Consider the following 23,416-nt stretch of genomic DNA (forward strand, 5'->3'; position numbering starts at 1 on the left):
CTTAAGTTTGGTATGTTACAAATATTGTACAGTCACACAATATCAAGGGTTGTAAGAGTTTGAAGCTCTAGCCTGCAGGTTTAGTACAGAACAAATTATTCCTAAATGACAGTATGTACAGTAATGTAATGTTCCAGTTTAACAAAGGGAAATCATACATTAAAATTAAACACTTAAATCAGATCTACAAGCTCAGAACACGTTGTGTTGCGAAGCATTGCGATGTGTTGTGAGATTGTGGTGAACATTCCCCAGAATATTGGGCATTCAAGTGGTTAAATACATATATTTTACACTTGCATCCTGTAGGGACCTGAAGCTGGACAATGTGATGTTGGATTGTGAAGGTCACATAAAGATAGCAGACTTTGGCATGTGTAAAGAGAACATGTTGGATGGAATCACCACCAAGACCTTCTGTGGAACACCAGACTACATCGCACCTGAGGTAAGTATTATATGCAGGGGTCGTCAATATGTCCGTACACGGACAAATGTGTCCGTGGCAAGACTTCTCCTTGTCCGTGGCAAATACTAGATTTAGTTTATGTTTTACCCACCATTATAATGTCTTTATTTTGATCATAAGAGCCCATTACTGAATGTCAAGTCTCCAGGTATTCTTCATAACACACTGATTTACTACAACACTATGACACATTTAGGAGTCCTAGTACTATAGTGGTTCTCGATGATGTTTTATTTGCAGCTCTGTAACCTGTAACCCTTACGGATCCATTTGGTTTCATTTGTACACTCTCAGACCTGTTACAGACCTGTTATGGTCATTCAGGGCTGTGTTTCTGGTAATACCAGTGTCCACTCATTGTGTATGTCTGTGGAAAAATGGATTTTGTGTCCACCACAAGCCAGCATGGTGATTGCCACTGATTATGTTACAATTTTAAATGTTGAATTAACTGTCAGAGTGTTTAACAACTCTTTGGCTGTGTAAAACTATGGTTGGAGATGTGGGTGTTTGAATGGACTTTACCTCTGGACATCTGGCCAAACGTATTGGATGCATGTTTGTATTGGAGATGTGTCTTTGTGTTGTTGGTAGCGGAATGATCGGCCAAAGGCCATCTGTAGCTGACCTTACAAATAGAACCAAATGGACCCTTAACCACTTGCATTCATATTCTGGGGGTCAAACATTCGGGGAAGAGATTTGGTGTAGATTAGGAAAAAAGGAGCAGACCAAGTACTGTATAGGGCCTAAGGGACCACTGTCAATTAAGTTTATAGGGTTTAAGTGGCTGAGGGGTCCATTTAAATCCATTGGAGTTAAAGCGACAATCCAGAACTTATTTGAATCAAACATGATTTTACTCAAGTGTATGTTACTTAGAGATTAGGGTGGTGGACCACTGGTGGTCCCTCTTACTCTTTTATTGAGGAGTTCAGACCTGTGTGTCAGGTAGGACATGAAAGTTCCAGATTGACCACTGATAATTTGACTGTATAAAAGTGAAGCATTTTCATATGGGTCTTTCTCAGAATACTAATCACGCTCTCCACGAATGAGTTGGGTTTCTGCTGTTGTTGAGCAGTTTTTCCACTCTAAGAATAGGCCTACCATTCTTTTGATTCCATTTTTAATCCACTATGAAACAAAAGTGCAGTGGCGTCGAGTAACAGCAAATGTATGCACCGTTGTTGATTTTCCAGCACTAAAATGTGACATGTATTGCGCAAGTTGAAAGAAAGACAGCAACTGTAAAGAGTGGCTTCACATTCAAATGTAAATGTTCCCACTCTATTAGCATTTCAATATTGAACCATCACTTGTCAGTCTCAGAGAGAGTGAGTCTCAGAGAGAGAGAGAAAGAGAGAGTGTACTGGCCTACATTCACACATGCCAATGTTGTGATGACCACTGCATTATTGATGCTGTTACACTACTGTGTTCTTAGCCACTTAAGCCCCACATACTATCATGTGAGCTTGTAGATTTTCCCTATTTTTAAGGATAAAATAAGGCAGATTGACAAAATTAAAATGTGTCGCTTCACACTGAGTTTCGAGCTTGTATATCTGCTTCTTTTGATACTTTTGTGTGACACTGTAGTATGATCAAGTAGGACATTAATTTACGGAAAAACACAAAAAGTGAAATATTTCTGAATTCGGCATCGATCTCTGTGGCCTTAACTCATTTAGTGCCCCTGAAATTAACGGATTATAAAGTCCACGATGCCACCTTCAGGCTGGCATCACCACCGTTATCTTATTTTGAAGGCCAGAAGTCCTCACGCGAATCACTTCCGGTCTGACGTCATCGGATCGTGCGCTGGAACCGTTCCGTGTCCACGTGGAGTTGTGTAATGGCCGACCGGGAGCTTTTATAACTGTGTAACATAAGCGAGCATCTGCCTCCATCCTAGCTTCTAAAGTGTAGTTTTGAGATAATGGACATTAAAGATGAGATCCCCCATCCACCTCAATGTTATGGATGGGACTATTTTGTGCTCGTGGAGCCGTGATGATGCAAAATCAGCGACGGATTTCGTCTCCGGACCGCCGGCCATTCTTCTCGGTAATGTACTCGCCGTTACAGTAATAGATTACTTTTCCCGAGATATCCCGTGAATGGCACTACTGTAATAGATTACATTTCGCGAGACATCTCGCGAATGGCACTAGATGAGTTAATAAGGTCTCACTCAGTGACCTCATTAAGACCACAGAGATCAGTGTCTAAACGAAAGTAACGGAATTTGTTTACATTTCATGTGCTTGAAACCTGTGTTATGATTGGTCAAAAAAAGACAGTTTCCGGGAGAATATGTGACGGGAGTCCCGCCCTATAGACTCGCTCTGCATTAGGTCGTAACAAGCCTAGCCTTTCTCCTCGGAGATGGGAAAAGGCTGGGAACGAGGCTACAGTAGTTCAAGTTATGGTATGGGTTATTTTAGTTAAAAATTAAAGTCCCAAGTCTTAATTCTGAGAGTAACCATTTGGTCACTCTTAAGAGTTGAAAACAAACACTCACAAGTGTATTCTTTGTGAGTAAAGAAGTGAATGTCTTTGGTGTGTTAAATGCTTGTCATGTGACCTGTCTTTCAGATCATAGCCTACCAGCCTTATGGGAAATCTGTGGATTGGTGGGCCTTCGGAGTACTGCTTTACGAGATGCTGGCTGGACAGGTGTGTGTGTGTGTGTGTGTGTGTGTGTGTGTGTGTGTGTGTGTGTGTGTGTGTGTGTGTGTGTGTGTGTGTGTGTGTGTGTGTGTGTGTGTGTGTGTGTGTGTGTGTGTGTGTGTGTGTGTGTGTGTGTGTGTGTGTGTGTGTGTGTGCGCATGGGACTCATCCACTTCCCTTTGTATTCATCACTTAAAGGTGAAATAACATCAAATAATAAGTAACCGTGTTCCAAAACTGCCAAGGCAAAGTTGTTATGACATCATTGTATGTCACAGTCCCCCCTTACTTCTGTCCTCTGTAAGCAGCTAACCAGAAATAGCGATTCAACGCCACTTACTGTACATGTGCATTAATCATTCGTTATTTTGCAGTGAAGAAAATCACTCACTATTTACCAGTGCTGGTAAATACGTTTTCGCCTACTGGTGGTGGCGCTCTCTCATTACACCAATATTAGTGTCCTAATGATTTAATCGCTAAATCCGTTTCCTTGATCACAAAGAGCAGACATAGATAAATTATGATCAGTGTACGATGGATGTAAATAAACTTTAATGATGCAACTGTAAGCAAAATAACCATTATTCGTCCTCCTCTCCTCTCCTCTCCTCTCCTCTCCTCTCCTCTCCTCTCCTCTCCTCCTAGCCTCCGTTTGATGGTGAGGACGAGGATGAGTTGTTTCAGTCCATTATGGAGCATCATGTCTCCTACCCCAAATCCATGTCCAAGGAGGCTGTCGCCATCTGTAAAGGGGTATGATCACATGCACGCACGGACAGCATATACTGGACGCTCACATACATTGTACATTCACATACACATGCCCTATGATTTGTATATACTGTACTGTGACCCTCGTAATGGTGAGCAAGGAGACTGAGATCATGTGACCTTCATGCTGTACGCTGGTGGAGAAGTGTGAGACTGCAGACTTGGAGCATAGCCATATACAGTATATCGTTGTCGGGTGGAAACCCCGTATCTCCAAGTTTCAAAAGTAAAGCCCTGCTTCATCATACAGGGCCGTTGCACAAAAGTAGTGAAAACAGCCGATCTACAAGCACACAACACCTCGCACCGTGAGGCGTTGTGTGCTTGTAGATCGGCTGTTTTCACTAGTTTAAATCATTTTTAAAACGATAAATGCGAAACGAACGGTTTTGGACATACAAGGTTTCCACCCGACAACGACGATATATGGTATTATGTGTGTTGTAAAAGGGTTAGGGTTAAAAAAAAAAGTGACAAATAGACCATGCAGTTGTTCAATATTGATATACATTTACAACGTCTAGTTTAAGAGTTTGTTGATGTACTTTGTCATCTCAACCTTGATGTACTCTCATTTACTTTCATCTTATAGTTCTACAGTAATCGCAATTTTGAAATAGATTTGAACTTATTTCTACCATATCGGTGCACATCTCAGATGGTGCTGAGTTGACAGTGTGGCCACCGCACCACTCCTTTAGGCCCATTCATATAAAAGTGTCGCACAAAAGTAGTGAAAATAGCAGATCTGCAATCACACAACGCATCGAGACGCTATTTTCACTTTCACTATTTAAACAGTTTTTAAAATAACGATAAGAGGAAGGTATTGGACATACAAGGTTTCCACTCGACAACGACGATAAGGTTATCTCATAGGGTTATGCGCCTACCTTTTTGGTATGGTATCCTACGAGGTAGACAAGTTATCAAACGCAACGTGTGATTGCAGATTCACACATACAGTACAGTAACTACAGGGATGCACACTTTTTTCCTTCATGCACACACACACACACACACACACACACACACACACACACACACACACACACACACACACACACACACACACACACACACACACACACACACACACACACGCATTAGCTATTCTAGAGGGAACGGGGTATTAATTTGGAGAGCAGGTGAAAGTGGGTTGGAGGAGGACGTGGAAGGAGGGAGGGGGGATTTGGAGAGTAGAGAGAAAGGGGTTTGGAGGAGCAGCGAGGAGGGGACATCAAAGTGATCTACATAATTAAAGTCACTGTGAGAGAACATTTATTTGCTGTGAAACAACGTTGTTCGCCATCTCTCTCTATCTGGCCTCTCAGGCTCCGTTCATACTCCTTGTATTGCGGTGCTGCATGCCGCTCTGCTGTCACTGTGGTCACTACATTGAAATGTTTTTAAAATAATCATTAACAAGTAATGGTTTTGGACATACAAGGTTTCCACCCGACAGCAACTTTGTCTTTCTATTTGTTATTATTATTCTATATCTCTCTCTAATATGCACGTGCTCCTCTATTATCATACATACATACATACATACATACATACATACATACATACATACATACATACACATACATACCGATGTGCCATTTCAAAACGTCACAGATCCTGCAATTGGCAAGACAGTAGATTTCCAGTGGATTGGCAGAACGTTGAGCTTGTAGATCTATTTTTGCTATTTGTATGACCTTCTCTGACTGAAGTTTAAATCTGCCTATGAAGGTGGATTCTGCTTTTCAATTGGAATGGAGCGCTTTCTTAGTCGTTTCTTGCCATTTGCGTGTTTCTGCAACAACACGCTCCATTCGCCATAACATTTTTAAAGGCAAAACAGGGAAAGAAACGTGTGGAAAAAATGCATTTGCAGAACATTTTCGAGAAAAGAGCAGTAAAGCCTGAAGACTTGAAAAAGCACATCTGTACATACTGTACATACATACATACTTCCATACATACATGCATGCATACATACAGTACATACAGTACATACAGTACATACTGTACATGCACCACTCACTCACTCACTCACTCACTCACTCACTCACTCACTCACTCACTCACTCACACTTTCTCTCTCTCTCTCTCTCTCTCTCTCTCTCTCTCTCTCTCTCTCTCTCTCTCTCACACACACACACACGCTTGCTTACTCGCTCACACACAGTGGTGAGTTCAGTTGCCGTGGCGACTGACAGCCTTAGAAGAGCGACTTCTCCAAACCTGATGCCTGATCTACTGTATACTTGGTTGTGTGGCGTGTCGCACACCATGAATAGCAGATCTATCGCCACGCATTGTGAGCTTGAGCACCATCAAAAACCAAGGGCCTGATAGTGGTCAAGGGCCTCGTTACCGCCAAGTCATACTACACCTCACCTAGTCCAACAAGGCAGCAGTTGTTCTGCTTCTAGAGACACACTTCAAAGCTCTGCAATGATATATGGTATACATATACTGTATGTATGATATACTGTACATAGAGAAACATCACTTAGACACATAAAGCTAATAGACACACATTGCATAGTACATGTACACACGTGCGCACATACTGTACACACTAGGGCATTAACGAAACAGTCGACAAGTCGACTCAGTCGACTTCATTACACAAGTCGACTCCCACCAGAGAAAGTCGAAGTTGAAAAAAAAATTAGCCGATCTACATGCTCACAACGCCTCGCAACGCGAGGCGTTGTGAACATGTAGATCGGCTATTTTCACTATTTCTGCCTCTATATATTTGACAATTTGGACAATGTTTAATTTGTCATTTTAGAGGTATTAAAAAGTCCTTAAATTGGCACTTTAGAAATATGAAGATACCCTCTATACTTGAGTGAGAAAACAATGTTTCACATTAAGTTAATCATCTGGGGACCCCCCCCCCCAAAATAATTGGAGGGTTGTGTGTGATGTGATGACGTCATCAAACATTGTGAGCATGTAGATCGGCTATTTTCACAATTTCTGCCTCTAATATTTGACAATACCCTCTATGCACTTAAACTGTGTGTTGGTTTGTTAACTGTTGAGAGAGAAAACAATGTTGCACGTTAAGCTAATCATCTGGGGACCCCTCAAAATAATTTGGGGGGTCCCGACCCACAGGTTGAGAACCACTGCCCTAGTACACACCCCGAGTCTGTGCTGTGTGTCAGAGGTCAGAGGTCAGGCTGGGTGAAGGTTTAGATCAGAATTAAGGGGGTTAAGCATAATCGCCATGGTTACACGTTAGGAAATGAAAAAGTGTTCATAAATATTGTAGCATAAATGTGCGTGCATGTGTGCATGTGCATGCTTAAGGGGTCTAAATCTTGAATGTGTGCATATAGGCGTGTGTGTGTGTGTGTGTGTGCGTGTGTGTGTGTGTGTGTGTGCGTGTGCGTGTGTGTGTGTGTGTGTGCGTGCGTGCGTGCGTGCGTGCATGTGATAAGAACCTTTCCACTCCTCTGCCTTCGCCTTAACCAGCATCAATATTTCATAGCCAGCAAGGTCACACACACACACACAATGTGTTAAACTATACAATTCAACAGCAAAGCCTAATCGTGTCAATTTGTCCTTACACAAGAAAAGACACACACACACACACACACACACACACACACACACAGTACATACATACATTTTCTGCTTCTCTTCCTCTTGCTGTGTGCAACATTACTGGGTTAGAAAGAGACAGTCACCTTTATTAAACCAGAAAAACACTGAACTACGAAGTAAAACTATACTAGTAAGACGCCTCAGGGCGACATGCGACCTCGCGCCAATTCTTGGCCATCTGGCCAGTGATGTATATCGGTCCAGTTACCCATATATGGAGACCCCTGGTACCCATATATGGAGATCCTTGTACTGTATATAATGGAGATATGCTGTAAGAGCCCAAATATGCTTACTCCAAGGCAGAGAGGCAGAGAGAATGCCCTCTATGGTCATTTAGTGCTTTAGAGGAGAATTTTCCAAACAACACTCAATTACATTCACATTTTTCATCCAGAAAATTCTCCTTTGAGCATTTGACTTTGTAATTGGAAATTTTCTCTGTGTGTGTGCGCTCGATTGTGTGTGTGTGTGTGTGTGTGTGTGTGTGTGTGTGTGTGTGTGTGTGTGTGTGTGTGTGTGTGTGTGTGTGTGTGTGTGTGTGTGTGTGTGTGTGTGTGTGTGTGTGTGTGTGTGTGTGTGTGTGTGTGTGTGTTGCGTGCACTTGCGTATGTGAACAGCGTTGTGTGTACCTGAGTGTTGGTGTGTGTAATGTGAGTATGATTGTCCGAACCGTGTTAAATGTTGTTTTGCTGCTAATGTAATGAGTTATGACTGCCAAGGGAGGTCTGCACGCCCACACACACACACACACACACACACACACACACACACACACACACACACACACACACACACACACACACACACACACACACACACTACATGTTGTATGAATTGTGTTGCAGATTCAACTTTTTCATAGATTTCATAGATAGCTTCATTTACATTTTAACATGAAATCAAACTGTGAATTTTATAATACAATTTGTGTGAATAAGACAGCAACACACAATTAACATCAACGTGGATAGAGGCACCAATTGCTGCCATTAAGGGGTTAAAAGAAGATGGGGGGGGGGAGATGGAAGCGATTGGGGGACTAATTACGTCGCTGTAAAATCCTTTAATTTAACTCAGAAGAGTGTACAAACGGAATCAAAAGGTTCCACTTGATTCCGTTTGTACACTCTTCAAAGGTAGCTCTTTTTTTTCTTAAATCCTGTTCTTGTGTGCTTGCTCCAGCTGATGACCAAACACCCGGCCAAGCGCCTGGGCTGCGGCCCAGAGGGGGAGAGGGACATCAGGGAACACGGCTTCTTCCGCTACATGGACTGGGACAAGCTGGAGAACAAGGAGGTCCAGCCGCCATTCAAACCCAAAGCTGTAAGTCTGAACGTCCCCTGAACCCTGACCCTTTAGACCTGGCATTGACCCCGGGGAGCCCTCAAAAAGGACCCAAAGCTTTAACACCCCAGTCCTTCCATGAATAAATAAGTATGTTATCTCTTTGGACCATGAGGAAGTCAAGTTACATAATGCCAGTTTTAAATCTGACATTTTAGTCTGCCCTTATCGGCTTGTACACACTTGAGATCTGAGTAAGTGTTTAAGCCTTCTGGAGCCAAAGCTGTAAGGCTGACCACAAGTGACCCTGACCCCAAAACAACCCTCAACAAGGCAATGCATTGGCCGTCCAGACCAGAAGTGAAAGTAGAAACTCAGTCTGACAATGGTCCTTAACCACTTAATCCTCATATAGTTTTTGTCAGAAATACCTGAAAAAACCTTGAAAGCTGGTACAGTAGATGCTGTGTAGATAGTGTATGCAAATGTTCAAGGAAACTGTGTGACCTTTGAACTACTTAATAACGTAATAGATTGGCTCATGAACCCATAAGGAAGGGTACACGACAACTTCATGGCTTCAATCTAGTGGATGATAAAAGAAATCCACACCTCCAAATCTCAACTTTTTTACCTCTCTACTTTTCTCTCTCCTTCTCTCTCTGTCTCTGTCTTCTTACATTTTACTGATCTTTTCTCCTCAAATATGCCCTGTCTGTCTCTGTCCTGTCTTCTCTGTGGGATTGTACACAGGTAAGTCAAGAAAGGATCATGATTAGAGCCTGACCCCTATCAGCCAAACTGATATATTGTCCAGGCTCTAATCATGATACTAATTATGATAACGGTGGTGAAGATGGTGATGGTGATGATGGTTTGCCTTGGTTTGGTCATAATGGCTCACATAAGAATGTGACGAGTAGTCTCTGAAACCCTGATTTGTAGTATGATGACACTGATTGTTGATGAGGATGGTGTTGGTGATGAGAATGTCGACTGTGTAACGATGGAGGTGATTATGATGGAGGACAACAGTGGAACGATGGAGTTGATTATGGGCGAATTCAGACGCTTCGTTCTGTACCGGAATTCGGTACACCTGACAGTACCAGAGTACGGCTGGAGAGGTGGTACAGTACGTTCATGTGTACTGATAATCCTTGTCCTAGGGCTAGTCCACAAGGCGCACGCTGGTATAAAGGGACTGTGTCATGTTTTGTTAACGCAGTCAAACTTTATTATTCATGCTAAACTCTGACTCTTGTCCAAGACCTAAATGACATTCTCTATCATAAGTCCCCCTGAGGCACCTAATTATACCATTGCAGTTGCATATAAGCGTACTCGGGTACAGAAGAATCATGGCAATGTGTGCATGCTGACCAGCGGGGAGAGGGCAACCGTACTCGGGAACGATTCGAATCAATCGGACCCAGTCTGAATCTGCCCTATGATGGAGGAATACTGTGACAATGGGGGTGGCTGTGGTGGTGGTGATGATACTAATACTAATGAAGCTGGCCAAACTGTCTTGTCATTTTGATTCAAACTGATGTGATGAGATGAGACTTTTTACAGTGACACAGATAGCTGGATCTGTGAGCTAGATTTGCTATATAGATGGCTGAAACTGGAAAACAGATGGAGGACTATTTCTATACCTCTCCCTATCTTGTCTTCTCCACCCACCCTTTCTATCATTTACTTATACTGTCCAGATGTTGTCTGGGACAGGTTCCTGTCCCCTCTATCTGGAATCATGTGACCTGATGGAGGAAAAGACAGGAGAGTGGGGAGTGGGAGGAAGGGAGGGAGAGAGAGAGGGATGGATTGGAAGTGTGTGTGTGTGTGTGTGTGTGTGTGTGTGTGTGTGTGTGTGTGTGTGTGTGTGTGTGTGTGTGTGTGTGTGTGTGTGTGTGTGTGTGTGTGTGTGTGTGTGTGTGTGTGTGTGTGTGTGTGTGTGTGTGTGCGCGTGTGCGCGTGTGCGTGAGTCTAGACTACAGATAAAGGTTGACGAAGGGCTGTTGTCGATGGTGTTGCTAGTGCTCCACCCCATTTGTGTGGTCGTGGCAACTGTGATCCTAATGGCAACGGACAGGTGGAGATGTGAGGACACCCACACATAATATGCACTCACACCACAACAACTGTTGGTTTACAGAATGTGCTCATCAGCAGATGTACACACCCACATAAACATGACTGCCAAGAGTGCTCAAGCACACATTCATTCAGAAACACATGCTCATGCATGCTCTCTCTCTCTCTCTCTCTCTCTCTCTCACACACACACACACACACACACACACACACACACACACACACACACACACACACACGCCCCCACACTCACCCTTGTTGCGACCGTCAGGGAGCAGTTTACTATGAAAACCTCCACCGTCCGTCCGTCCGTCCGTCCGTCCGTCCGTCCGTCCGTCCGTCCGTCCGTCCGTCCGTCCGTCCGTCACACCTTTGTGACCATCAACAAACGTCACACCTTTGTTGATGTTTAAATCGAAGAGTCTTGGTCAAATACTTCTGTTGGTTTCTGCACTGATCATTTATACAATTCAGCTGTGTTTGCTCGTGTCATCATGATGAGGTCATAAATCAGCCATGCCCAAATATAGATTTTACGGGTTTACATGCTTACTCAGTTATTCGTTATGTGAAAGTCCTATGACGTCTATGATATCTGACATCATCATACATACATTCCCTTTTATGCCCATAAATGGAGATCCCCTCTGTAGAACCAGCCACTGACATCACTGTAATGTCAGGGGAACCAAATCCCTTTTATGCCCATATATGGAGATCCCTGTGATGCCAGGGGAACCAAATCCCTTTTATGCCCATATATGGAGATATGGAGATCCCCGTGTTGCCAGGGTAACCAAATCCATTTTATGCCCATATATGGAGATCCCTGTGATGCCAGGGGAACCAAATCCCTTTTACGCCCATATATGGAGATCCCTTATGTCATCAATATTAAGCCCATATCTGTGAATATCTTTGGGTACCAGATGTCTCCATATATGGTTAAAACACCTTCTAAGCCGCGGCAGAACCCCCTGAACCCCGGTACTGCCGTGCAATCAGCGTTTTATTTATAAACATATTTTAAAAAACAAACACACCAAATGATAAACAACGCGCGCGGGTCGTTCAGTGCAAGCCAGCAGGACGTGCACACACTACGTGTTTGGGCGGCCACTTACTTAGAAGCTGCTGCTGGCTGTATTTCTGCCGTTCATTTGCATGGAGCGAGATGGGGTAATCCGCGAGAAAAAACAGCGTTCGAAAGTACATTACGTCCTCGTCGCACGCACATCGATCTAATTCCATGTATTCCACTCATTCCGAAGCCTTGATTTCGCCTCTCGTCTGATCGAAACTGTTGAGGGGATGGGCTAAACCAGGCTGCAGCACACACAGTGAAGGGGAACGTAATGGCCGCTCGTGGAGCCAGTGGCAGAGCCAGCCGATGACGTCATCACGTTTCTGACGTGATCTGATTGCGCAACGTCTCTTAAAGAGACAGAGCACGACCTGCGACTGTATTTTTCAAAAAATTATGATTAATTTCATAAATTACGGCAATAGACGGGAATAGACGATTGGCTGATGGGACCCAGTAGGAAGTCCGAGGGAGTGCGGCCAGGCTTAGAAGGTGTTAAATGGTCCGATATACATCACTGGCCAGAAGACCAAGAAATGGTGCAACCTCGCCCTTTGCTTTTCTCCCTATAGGCATCTTACTGGTAGGTAGTTTAATGAGGAATGCAGTATGGTGGTAGGTAGGTAGTTATGGCCTTTGATGTAAGATTTTCACTTTCTAGGATAACTATTTGCTATTCCCAGATGATGGCCTTTTAGGGTACCCCTCATGCCCATATATGGAGATCCCCAGGCTTTACTAATTAACATAAGTTTTATGCCCATATATGGAGATCATTGTCCCAATGTCATCAGATATATGGGCATAAATGGACACAGGCAAACTAGATGGGCTGTATGGATATCCAGATGTAAGTGTTTTATTCCAAATGTGGCACCCCACAGACATATTTCCAGAAACAAAATCCCTTTCATGCCCATATATGGAGATTTCTGATGTCATCAATCCCAGGCCCTGTAAAAAACATGGTTGCTATGGTATGAGCAACTTATGTCTCCATATATGGAGATTCAACTTCAATGAGTAACCATGGCAAACTGTCAACTGCCCGTATGTCTTGATAATTGGTAAAACAAACTTTTGGCCTATTAGGGAGTCTTACTGGTGTTAAAGACTCCTTCTGAGCATTTTATGCAACTGTCCTGCTTGGCCATAAGACAATATGTGTGTGTTTTGGATCAAAGAGTAGTATTGGTGTGTGTGTGTGTGTGTGTGTGTGTAACATTCCCACCTAATTGTTAGTTGACGTACTATTGTTCAGAAATGGTGTGTACTGTATGCGCATGTAATTTTACGTGTGTGTGTGTGTGTGTGTGTGTGTGTGTGTGTGTGTGTGTGTGTGTGTGTGTGTGTGTGTGTGTGTGTGTGTGTGTGTGTGTGTGTGTGTGTGTGTGTGTGTGTGCGTGCGTGCGTGCGTGCGTGCGTGCGTGCGTGCGTGCGTGCGTGCGTGCGTGCGTGCGTGCGTGCGTGCGTGCGTGCGTGCGTGCGTGCGTGCGTGCGTGCGTGCGTGCGTGCGTGCGTGCGTGCGTGCGTGCGTGCGTGCGTGCGTGCGTGCGTGCGTGCGTGCGTGCGTGCGTGCGTGCGTGCGTGCGTGCGTGCGTGCGTGCGTGCGTGCGTGCGTGCGTGCGTGCGTGCGTGCGTGCGTGCGTGCGTGCGTGCGTGCGTGCGTGCGTGCGTGCGCGCGCGCGTGCGCGCGTACTGTATGTACGTATAGACAGGTGAAATTAAAGATAAACCCTGAATAAATAACTGGAGAAACGTAATTAATTCAGATGGTTCCATTCAGATAGACTGCATGATTCAGTTAATCAAATAACATCCTATAGTGCAGTTTACTTCAATTTTGGACGAAGATGGTAAGAGGAAAATATCTGAGGGAATATGAAAGAAAGGTTCATTATTGGGACATGGAGGCACGAGCCTATGATAAAACACTTGTTACACCTATAGGGAGAGTTTGGACAGACTTGCATTCACACCGGCAGCTACAAAAGCATTTGTAGTTTTATATCTTTTGCATCTGAAGCTGGAACCAGCTCACTTTATTTTGTTGCTTTTGTAGCAGCTACAAATGTCACTTATATCTTTGCATCGTGTTGCTGGCTTAAGTACCATGCATAGTAGTACATAAGGACCGCAGGAATACACAAGTAACGGAGGGGGAGAGTGATTTAATCCGGTTGCTCCGTAGGTCCGTACGTAATTGTCTCTGTCCGTAACCTTACGGACAACACTCAACCCGACGGATTAAAACTACCCATGGTGAACTTTGTCAACCGTGGCAGTAGTGAGGACAATTACTTATGACAGCGGTTCTGAAACTATATAAACGGCCCTTTAGTTGAATGGTATCTGCCAGTGTGAAAACAGCATTAGACGGCACTCTCCACCACCATCGCTAAAACACCAAATGAAGGTTGCCAGAACAGCTTCAGTGTGCCTTGGCATAGATTGTACGCGTCTCTCAAATAAAACAATACTCATTTGGTGTTTTCATAATGGTGGTAGAGAAAGCTTTCTAATACACCGTATGTCAGTCCAAAATCTCCCTTAGGCGTTCAACTGGGGTTGAGATCTGGTGACTGCAAACTGTGCAAAGCTCAGAATATGTTAATTTTCATACTCATCAAACATTCAGTGACCCCTTGTGCCCTGTGGATGGGGCGCATGCTGGAAGAAGCCACTCCCAACAGGATAGAAATGTTTCATCATAGGATAAAGGTGATCACTCTAATTCCCTCTAAGGGACAAGGGGACCCAAAGCATGCTGAGAACCCCCCCCCCCCCCCCCCCACAGCATAACGAAGCCGCCGCATTTCTGACGGGGTCAAGCAAAGCGGGTCCTGTGTAGGGATGGGACGATACGCGATATTATCGTTTATCGTGATAAAAAACGATCTCCACAATAATCGTATTGTGGAGATTTAATTTATCGTGATATTGTCCTCCGTCATGCACTGGGATCAATTCAACTTTTATTTGCCGAGCTGCATATCCGGTACCACTTAAACCCTCTATAATTGGTAAAAGGTACTTATAATATACATACTTGAGAGTCTTTTTTTCACTCTCTAGTCTATCAGATGTGTCATGCATCCCACCTGTATGGAAGGAAATGCATTTGTTATATTTCTCCACTATTATTTACTGAGTGTTTTTCCTTTAATTTGTCACCCATCTGTGTGTGTGTGTGTGTGTGTGTGTGTGTGTGTGTGTGTGTGTGTGTGTGTGTGTGTGTGTGTGTGTGTGTGTGTGTGTGTGTGTGTGTGTGTGTGTGTGTGTGTGTGTGTGTGTGTGTGTGTGTGTGTGTGTGTGTGTGTGCGCGCGCTGTGCGTGCAAATTGGAATGGGGCTGTTTAACATTCCATTGTGGTTTCTCATCTCCTCTGATGTGTCTTCTAACATATGTTGTCTGATTTCTCCTCCTCTCTTTCTCCTCTTCCTCTCCTCCCCTTTCTCTCTTTGTCACCCCTCTGGTTACTCTTTCTTGTTCTAAATACTGTATCTTCTTCTCTTTTGTCTTTTCACCTTTCTCTCTCTGTCTCTCTCTCTCTGTCTCTCTCTCTCCCCCCCCCCCCCTCTCTCTCTCTCTCTCTCTCTCTCATGTCCCTTTGTTAATGTGAGCAATTAGGCTACAGTTCTTAAAACATGTCTTTGGCGAATAGCTAAGATTCCTCTATTTATGCTGTCATACTCATTCTGGAATACACTAGACATTATGTTGTTGTTGTCTCCACCAGCCGAAGGCTGAGGGAGAGTATGTTTTCCCCTCCGTCCGTCCGTCCGTCCGTCCGTCCGTGCGTCCGTGCGTGCGTCCGTGCGTCCTCGCAGTTTGTGAACAGCTAATCTCAGTCACCGTTGGCCCGATCGCTCAAATCAGCCTCATGGTGGCGCTATAACAGGCCGATTTGTGTGGCCTGGTTGTTACCAGCTAATCTCCGGCGCCGTTGGCCCGATCGCTGCCAAACTGAGCACACACACTCCCTGGATGCTAATTCAGAACCTCTGCCCCACATTTTTAAAATCAGCCTCATGGTGGCGCTATAACAGGCCGATTTGTGTGGCCTGGTGGAGACCTGTGCTCGGAAGAGCACTGCTTCTAGTTTGTATATGGATTGATTGATTGATTGATTGATTGATTGATTTTCTGGTCTTAGTTAGTTGCTCTGGTTGGTTAGCTTGGTTCAGTCCACACTGATAAACAAAGGATATGCCTGCCTCCATATAAAACCGTCACTACACAGGTCTTCTATCTGTTTGTCCATTCAGTCATCCATTTACCCGTACATCCGTAAGTCCTGCACTCCCATTTTTACTCTACTCCATCCATCCATCATCCATCCATCCATCCACCCTGCAATCCATCCATCCTTTCATCCATGCATTTTTACTTGTGTCTTTCTGTTTCTGTCTGTGTCTGTATGCATGCTCCAGGGCTCTGTTTCAAATGAATTCCTATACCTTCTGTGTGCAGTGCTCTGCTTATAACCGTAGGCAACACTGCCATGATAATAATGATATCTAGCCTGAATAGGAAAACACTGACAATGTCCAGCGCAGGAACACTAAACTTTAAACAATATTTATTTCTAGTTGGGTGGGACCTATCACTGTAGGTTCTGTTAAGTTCGTCACATAAAAGTATTCTAAATTTGTTCAGATATTTTGCTGTGAATGTCTCAACTTTCTGGCACTTGTATTGTCCTATGGGGAGGAAAACCCACCCATCATGTTTTATTATTATTATTATTTTGTTATTATTATATTACCATTAATTACTAATTTATAAATAGATAATTAATTTATTGTTTCTTCTTCTGGAAATGCTGTTGAAGCCACGTCTGTTAGGTACATATCATCTTCTATATTGCCTCCAAACCGTAAACAGTATGCCTGGATTTTATTTGGTCGAGGAGTTTCTCAGACTTAATGAGTCTGAGGCTGTCCCTCTGAGTGATGCCAGCGGAGAATAACAAAGTCCTTGTTGTCTTAATTAAACCTCAATGCAGGCATGTCAATGGAAATTAACGCAAAATAAAGAGAGACAAAAATTTGGCCCAAAGCCTCTGCGAGGCTTACTGTTGGGAAAATAACAATTTCAAATTGAATCAGTTGTTTTATAAACATGAAGCCAGACGATGATGGTGAGCTAGAAATGGTGAGAAAAAAAATATGAATGTTTGTTTCATATAATAACAATTCTGCTGACATCCATGTCTTACAATTTACAATTCAGGCATTAGCAGATGCTCTTATCCTGAGCGACTTACAGTACAAGTGCAATACTAGAGACTACAACTTTTTCCAACCTTATCTCCATATATTGGTCCTCGCTAATGCTGACTATAGAAAGGCACCATTTCTGTCTTCTAACTGTCTCAGAGATGTGAGTGTGAGTAAATTGAAAATTTACCAGCCGATGACACCATCGGAGGGGATTTCCAGCTGTCGCCTGCTCTCCCTGTTAAATAGTAGTTAATACATCAACAACAAAACTGAAATGAGTAGACAAAAATGGTACCATAATTTGTCGAATGATGTAGGAATCTGTAGGAAAAAGATGTAGGAATATACACATCCCCACAGTCCTTAAAAAAATCAGCTCTGGCTGGACAAAGAAAGGTCAAGCAAAGAAAGGACATTGTCCGCACACATGTAGACTTGACAAACAAACCATGAACATGAACATCTGTTGCAGGTTGCTGCAGGTGAATCCTGCTTCAACAGCAGCACTGTTGTCAGCTTCATGCCTTAGCATTAATCTAGCAACCCCATGCTGCCAAATCTGCAACCTGGCTTGATGTACTGTAGTGCCCTGCCACAGAGCCTCATGTCATTTGAGACAACTTTTCCCCTGTTTTTGTATTGATGTACACTTGAATTTGCTTCAAATATTTGAACAACGACAAACGCACAAAACCTGAGGTTTTGTGCCTAATCTCATATTTGTCATCAGTGGCATCATCACTGTTCAATGTCCTTTACTGGGACAAACCCAAATCATGTAGGCCCTTTGCATACCGTTGTTCACATGTTTGAAGCCATGTTTTGCATTACTGTTGTCTCACACCCGGTTCAACCCCTCCATCTCCTTTTTTCGTTTTCCTCTCCCTCCCTCCCTCCCTCCCTCCCTCCCTCCCTCCCTCCCATTCATCCCTCCCTCCCTCCCATTCATCCATCCCCCTGTCAATCCTTACTCCCACTCCTCCCTTCCCTTCCCCTCCCATCCCTTCCTCTCCTCTCCCTTCCCTCCTCCCTCCTCCTCCTCCTCCTCCTCTACGACAGTGCGGCCGGGACGCGGAGAACTTTGACCGCTTTTTCACACGCCACCCTCCAGTACTGACCCCTCCGGACCAGGAGGTCATTGAGAACCTGGACCAGGAGGAGTTCCAGGGCTTCTCTTTTATCAACCCAGAGTTTATCATCCCCGGAGCCCCAGAACCCTCTGTTGTTGCCACAGAGCAGGCCTGATCTGACACGCACGCACACGCATGTGGAGAAACACGTTTAGCATTATACTGTACACGCCCGCCCCGCACACGTGCTCACACACACACACACACACACACACACACACACACACACACACACACACACACACACACACACACACACACACACACACACACACTCATACAGTACATACAGTACACACTCACATGACTGACTGATACTGATCAGGTAGATTGAAGTAGATTGAATTACGCACAGAGATGTTTACACACACACACACACACACACACACACACACACACACACACACACACACACACACACACACACACACACACACACACTTGGGTTCTATCAATACTATGTACAGTAAGACACATCTGCATGCACAGACTTAGAATTACAGTACATACATACACCTACAAGTATCAGCTCTTTGTACACACTTTTCAAATTCTCATACGTTTTTGTGCATGCCAGATTTGATCTACATACACACGGACATAATTTGCATTTATGAATACAGTACATTCATGCTTATGCAACATGTCCTAGGAGGTGCACGCACACACACACACACACACACACACACACACACACACACACACACACACACACACACACACACACACACATACACACAGATCAATAACACATGACCAACATCAGTTTTGATTAATGCACACAAGAGACAAACTTACTGTACCATGTAACATAGCTCCAGCATTCCCCTTATTATATCTCTTTCTGTGAAAAGTGTTTTTAGTTGAGCTTAATCTCTGATGTGTTTTTTCCCCCCGTTCTATCAGAATATTATGTCTGTTGAATCATTACCTTAGTTAAACCTGGAATGTTTGAAATACTGCATGAGTTTGAATAATCCTGGACTTCATTTCCCAAAAGCACACCCCTAACTTTCACTGCCTCCCTGACACCAATTTATGGTAAACATTTTTGGTATGTTTCGTATCACATTATGGTAGGCATTTTTTTTTTTCTTATTTAGAAAAGTAAGACCTGTGCCACAAACAGCTGGAAATCTTTTATTTTCTGTTCCGGTGTCAATGCAGACCAGTCTTGGACACAAAGCTACTAAGATGCTGCTGGGAAATGCAGTCCTTTAGTCAGACATTAAAATAATATTGTAATGTTCAGAGATACTGTTTAGTGTTTATACAAGGAGAGAGAATAGTAGTTAGTTTCTCAGTGTAAAAAAAAAAAAAAAGCATGATTACCTTGAAATGGGAAATGGTTTACAGATTGTGTGAGTGAATGTTTGTGAGTGCGTGTGTGTGTGTGTGTGTGTGTGTGCGCGCGTGTGCGTGCTTATGTGTGTGTGTGTGCGTGCGTGCGTGCGTGCGTGTGTGCGTGCGTGCGTGGCGTGCGTGCGTGCGTGCATGTGTGTGTGTGTGTGTGTGTGTGTGTGAGAATATACATGCCTGCCTTCCTAGCGCCTTGCCTGGCTTTGTGTTAGTTGAATTTGTGTATTGATTGATTCCTTAATATCCCGCCACAATCAGGCAGAATCTGTCTGATCCAAACTCCAAACCACTGGACACCTTCTAGGATGGGACGATTATCGTTTATCATAATAAAACAAATGCTCACAATGATTGTATCGTGGAGATTTAAATTTATCATCAAATTGTCATACACTGGGACGAATTCGCTTTTTTTCCCTGTAAAATCAGACCACTTAAACCCTCTATACTTGATGAAAACGGACATGTAAAGATAGCATTTGGCACGGTCTTATTTCAATCGACCCGCCAAAAATAGCAGATCTAAGTCACAAGTGGTTAACAAAAAATGCATATTAAAAGGTTTTAAGGATATTTTGATTATCGCGATAGTATCGTTAATCGTCATTATTTTTGCCACAATAATCGTGACATGTAATTTTCATATCGTCCCATCCCTACCTTCTTGATTCAGGCCCAAGAAGGAGACATTATTCAGATGTCAGATCCATCTAAAGTTTGGGGCTGGCCTGAGGTTACATTTCCACTGATTGGAGAATTTCTCATTAGTCTATAAACAGTATGGGTGCATGTTGTTCATAAGTCAACGCGAGGCACTGCAATGCAGAAGATGTACTCGTTTTTGTTTTATTGATGTTTCCCTCATGCTAGCAATAATATTTTGTGGGGACAGAATCAGGATCTAGAAAATGCACAGACATTTCTATAGCAATCATAGAGAGTCAGCAAACGGTTAGTGAAATGTCTTGCCATTTTGGCCGTTGCTGTGGGAACAAGGATGCTAGTGTACTACTGTAAATGTAGTAGTTAGCTATTGGTTTAGTCTGCTGTAGTTACAACTACCGGTATACACATCAATGTTAATACAGTTATTTGTCTCTCCTAAAAGTCTGTACTAAGGAAATCAGTGGGACATTATACACTATTACAGACAGTGTTAGTCTCCTCCAGAGATGTTTCATTAACAAGAAAAGATGTCTTTTTAGGCATATTAGATCTGATGTATTTTCCAATGTGTTTTTCAATGTCGGCTTCAAAGTAAGATTTAAAACTAAGACCACGTGGGGCACCACATCACCTGCCTTTATTGCGAGACAATTGGAGATGCAAGTCTTCTGCATGGGGCACTGAAAATATGGTCTGCAACTAATGGCGGACCATTGAAACAGATGGCTAGGATTAGCATAAGGCTGAGGGAGCAAAGGTTTGCTCCCGTCGGGAGTGGTAAATGGGCCTAGCCAGCTGAACTAGCTTTGATGATGGTGAAACCCACTCCAGTGAGTTCATCCACCACCTGAACATACAAAGTCAGATCCATGTTTGTATGATGTAAGCAGTTGACAGCAGTTAACTTGGCAGAAGTTGGCACCGACCTGTTTCATTGAAATGGCCATGCACATAACCGCGTTCCAATTACGTTTTATGGCAGTGCTGAGTTCTTTGACCTGAAACAAAATGGCAAGCAAGTATTCTACTTGTGATTGATGAGTTATCAGGATGATAGATATATTCTACTGAAACAAATTATGTACATCTAGGGATAAGGTTTTTGGCTGATTTTGGAAGTACAGTATAAGCAGCTTTTTAAGGCATAATGAAGGATGAATCGTACGGTTATCAGAACTTGGGGCTCTATTTTTGTCCATGCCTTATCCCTTATCCCTAAACTCTTTTGATTTTCTTTTTTTACTATTTTGACAAACATTTTTTGAATAGTTCAAATAGTTGATCTACAAGTTCACAACGTGTCAATGTAGATTGGCTATTTGATTTATTTTCAAATGTTTTCAAAATAGTAAAAAATGGCAAAAGAATTAAGGGATAAGGGGGGTAAGGCAAGGATGAAAATATAGCTCATAGTGCCCTATGCGAAGGCAAATTGCCTCCGGGTTTGCCTCTGCAGAGTGTGATATTTTTAGTTGACTGCAGGGTTCGTATTTGATTATCTAGCAGTATAGCCTACCACAGCCACTTACCAACAATCAAATCATAGAGTAGGTAGTGTTCATTCATATTTTGAGGAAATACACTGGAATAGAAACGTTTTCTTGGCGTTACAGTATCGCCATCAACCTCGGAATAAACATTACTACTCTAGCAAGCGGGAGAAGATGTGCTATCCACTGTATCAACAGTGACATTACCATGATATTTGCATGTATGTTTTGTGTTCCCCCAAAATGTTAAAGGTGTATTGAAATCTTTTAAGGATAGCGTGTACTGTAGCTACGTTAGCTTAAATAAATGTTGATACAGTAAAAAATGTATTATGCATATCGTGAGACCACAGCCATGCGGTCATCTGCAAATAATGCCTATCCTCTGTCCAATCAGAATTGAGCATTCTCTGTGGCCATGCTATAATTGGCAATAATGTTGAATTTAAAATGAATAGACAAACTAGAGTTGGCATGGGGGTTGAAAGAAATTAATTGGCTAACTACAGTATCATATACTATCATAGTACTCCTCTTATAATGTCAGAACCTAAAACTCAAGCTGTCGATAGAAGAGTGCATTAAGTGATTCCAGATTATAGACTACTGTTCCCTGCTGTGTACTATTATGTGCGTGAAAGCCAATGAAAGTGTCTGGATTTCATGTTATGAGGTCATTGTAAGGCTGCATCCAGTATTCCAGTCTATCTGTTCCTGCATTTTGGAACAATTATTTAATTCCTGTATTATAACAACCAATACCTTTTACATAATTATGCATATACAAAAACATACATATATAAAACTGTGTCAAAGGTTCGAATGTTGATTCGTATATAAAGTAATATATCTTGTACACAATGTGGTCAGTATTGCAACAAATATAGGAGAGATGTTGATCAAGGATTCATGTATTTTTTGTTTTTTGTTTAGTTTGTCTTGTTTCTACGATTCCTCCCAAAAGAGGGAGAAGAAAATTGTGCATGAAAAAAAGAAAAGTCTAATTTATTTGGCCTGTTCATGACTCGAATTTACATAACATAATAATATATTAGACTGAATCAGTGCTTAAATCGTGTGGTCCGAGCTATTGTCCTGTATATGTATGATAAAATGAAATATATCCGAAAGAAAATGCTTTCACAATGCTCTCCATGTGCCAAAGTATTTTCCATAAAAACAAACGGCATACAACAAAATAAAAGATTTCAAAGATATGTTGTAGGGGGGACTTGTTTTTGATGTACTGTGTTTGCTAATGTGTATGCTATGTGTGCTATGAGTCTTAAAATATTACTGTTTCTCTCTATCTCCAACTCAATCTCTCTTTCTCAAACTTTATCTCGATTTCAAACTCTGTCTACTGCAAACTGTGTGTATATCAAGCTCTATCTCAAACTATGTCTACATCAAACTATCTCTGTCTACCTCAATCGTTCTGGAATTGCCCTGTCTTATTATCAAACTCTATCTCAAACTCTGAGACAGAGATTGAGTTTGTACACACAAACTGTCTCAAACCCTGTTCACCTCAG

The 23,416-nt window shown here is 42.8% G+C and overlaps 1 protein-coding gene across 1 annotated transcript in view; it reads left to right on the forward strand.

Moving 5' to 3' along the window:
* The window catches only part of prkcbb (protein kinase C, beta b), a gene marked incomplete at its 5' end in the record, with an annotated part of 122,709 nt that extends 103,948 nt beyond the window's left edge, over positions 1-18,761 (forward strand). The window contains 5 exons of the mRNA XM_080723872.1: positions 310-448; positions 3,071-3,151; positions 3,794-3,901; positions 8,726-8,866; positions 18,296-18,761. Of these exons, the coding sequence (XP_080579998.1) occupies positions 310-448; positions 3,071-3,151; positions 3,794-3,901; positions 8,726-8,866; positions 18,296-18,481 (655 nt within the window). The 3' untranslated portion in view covers positions 18,482-18,761. The remainder of the gene's footprint in view (positions 1-309; positions 449-3,070; positions 3,152-3,793; positions 3,902-8,725; positions 8,867-18,295) is intronic.
* Positions 18,762-23,416: the final 4,655 nt, after the last annotated feature.

The sequence above is a fragment of the Nannobrachium achirus genome (assembly GCF_963921795.1).
Source record: "Nannobrachium achirus genome assembly, chromosome: 4".
In the NCBI taxonomy this organism is placed as follows: Eukaryota; Metazoa; Chordata; class Actinopteri; order Myctophiformes; family Myctophidae; genus Nannobrachium; species Nannobrachium achirus.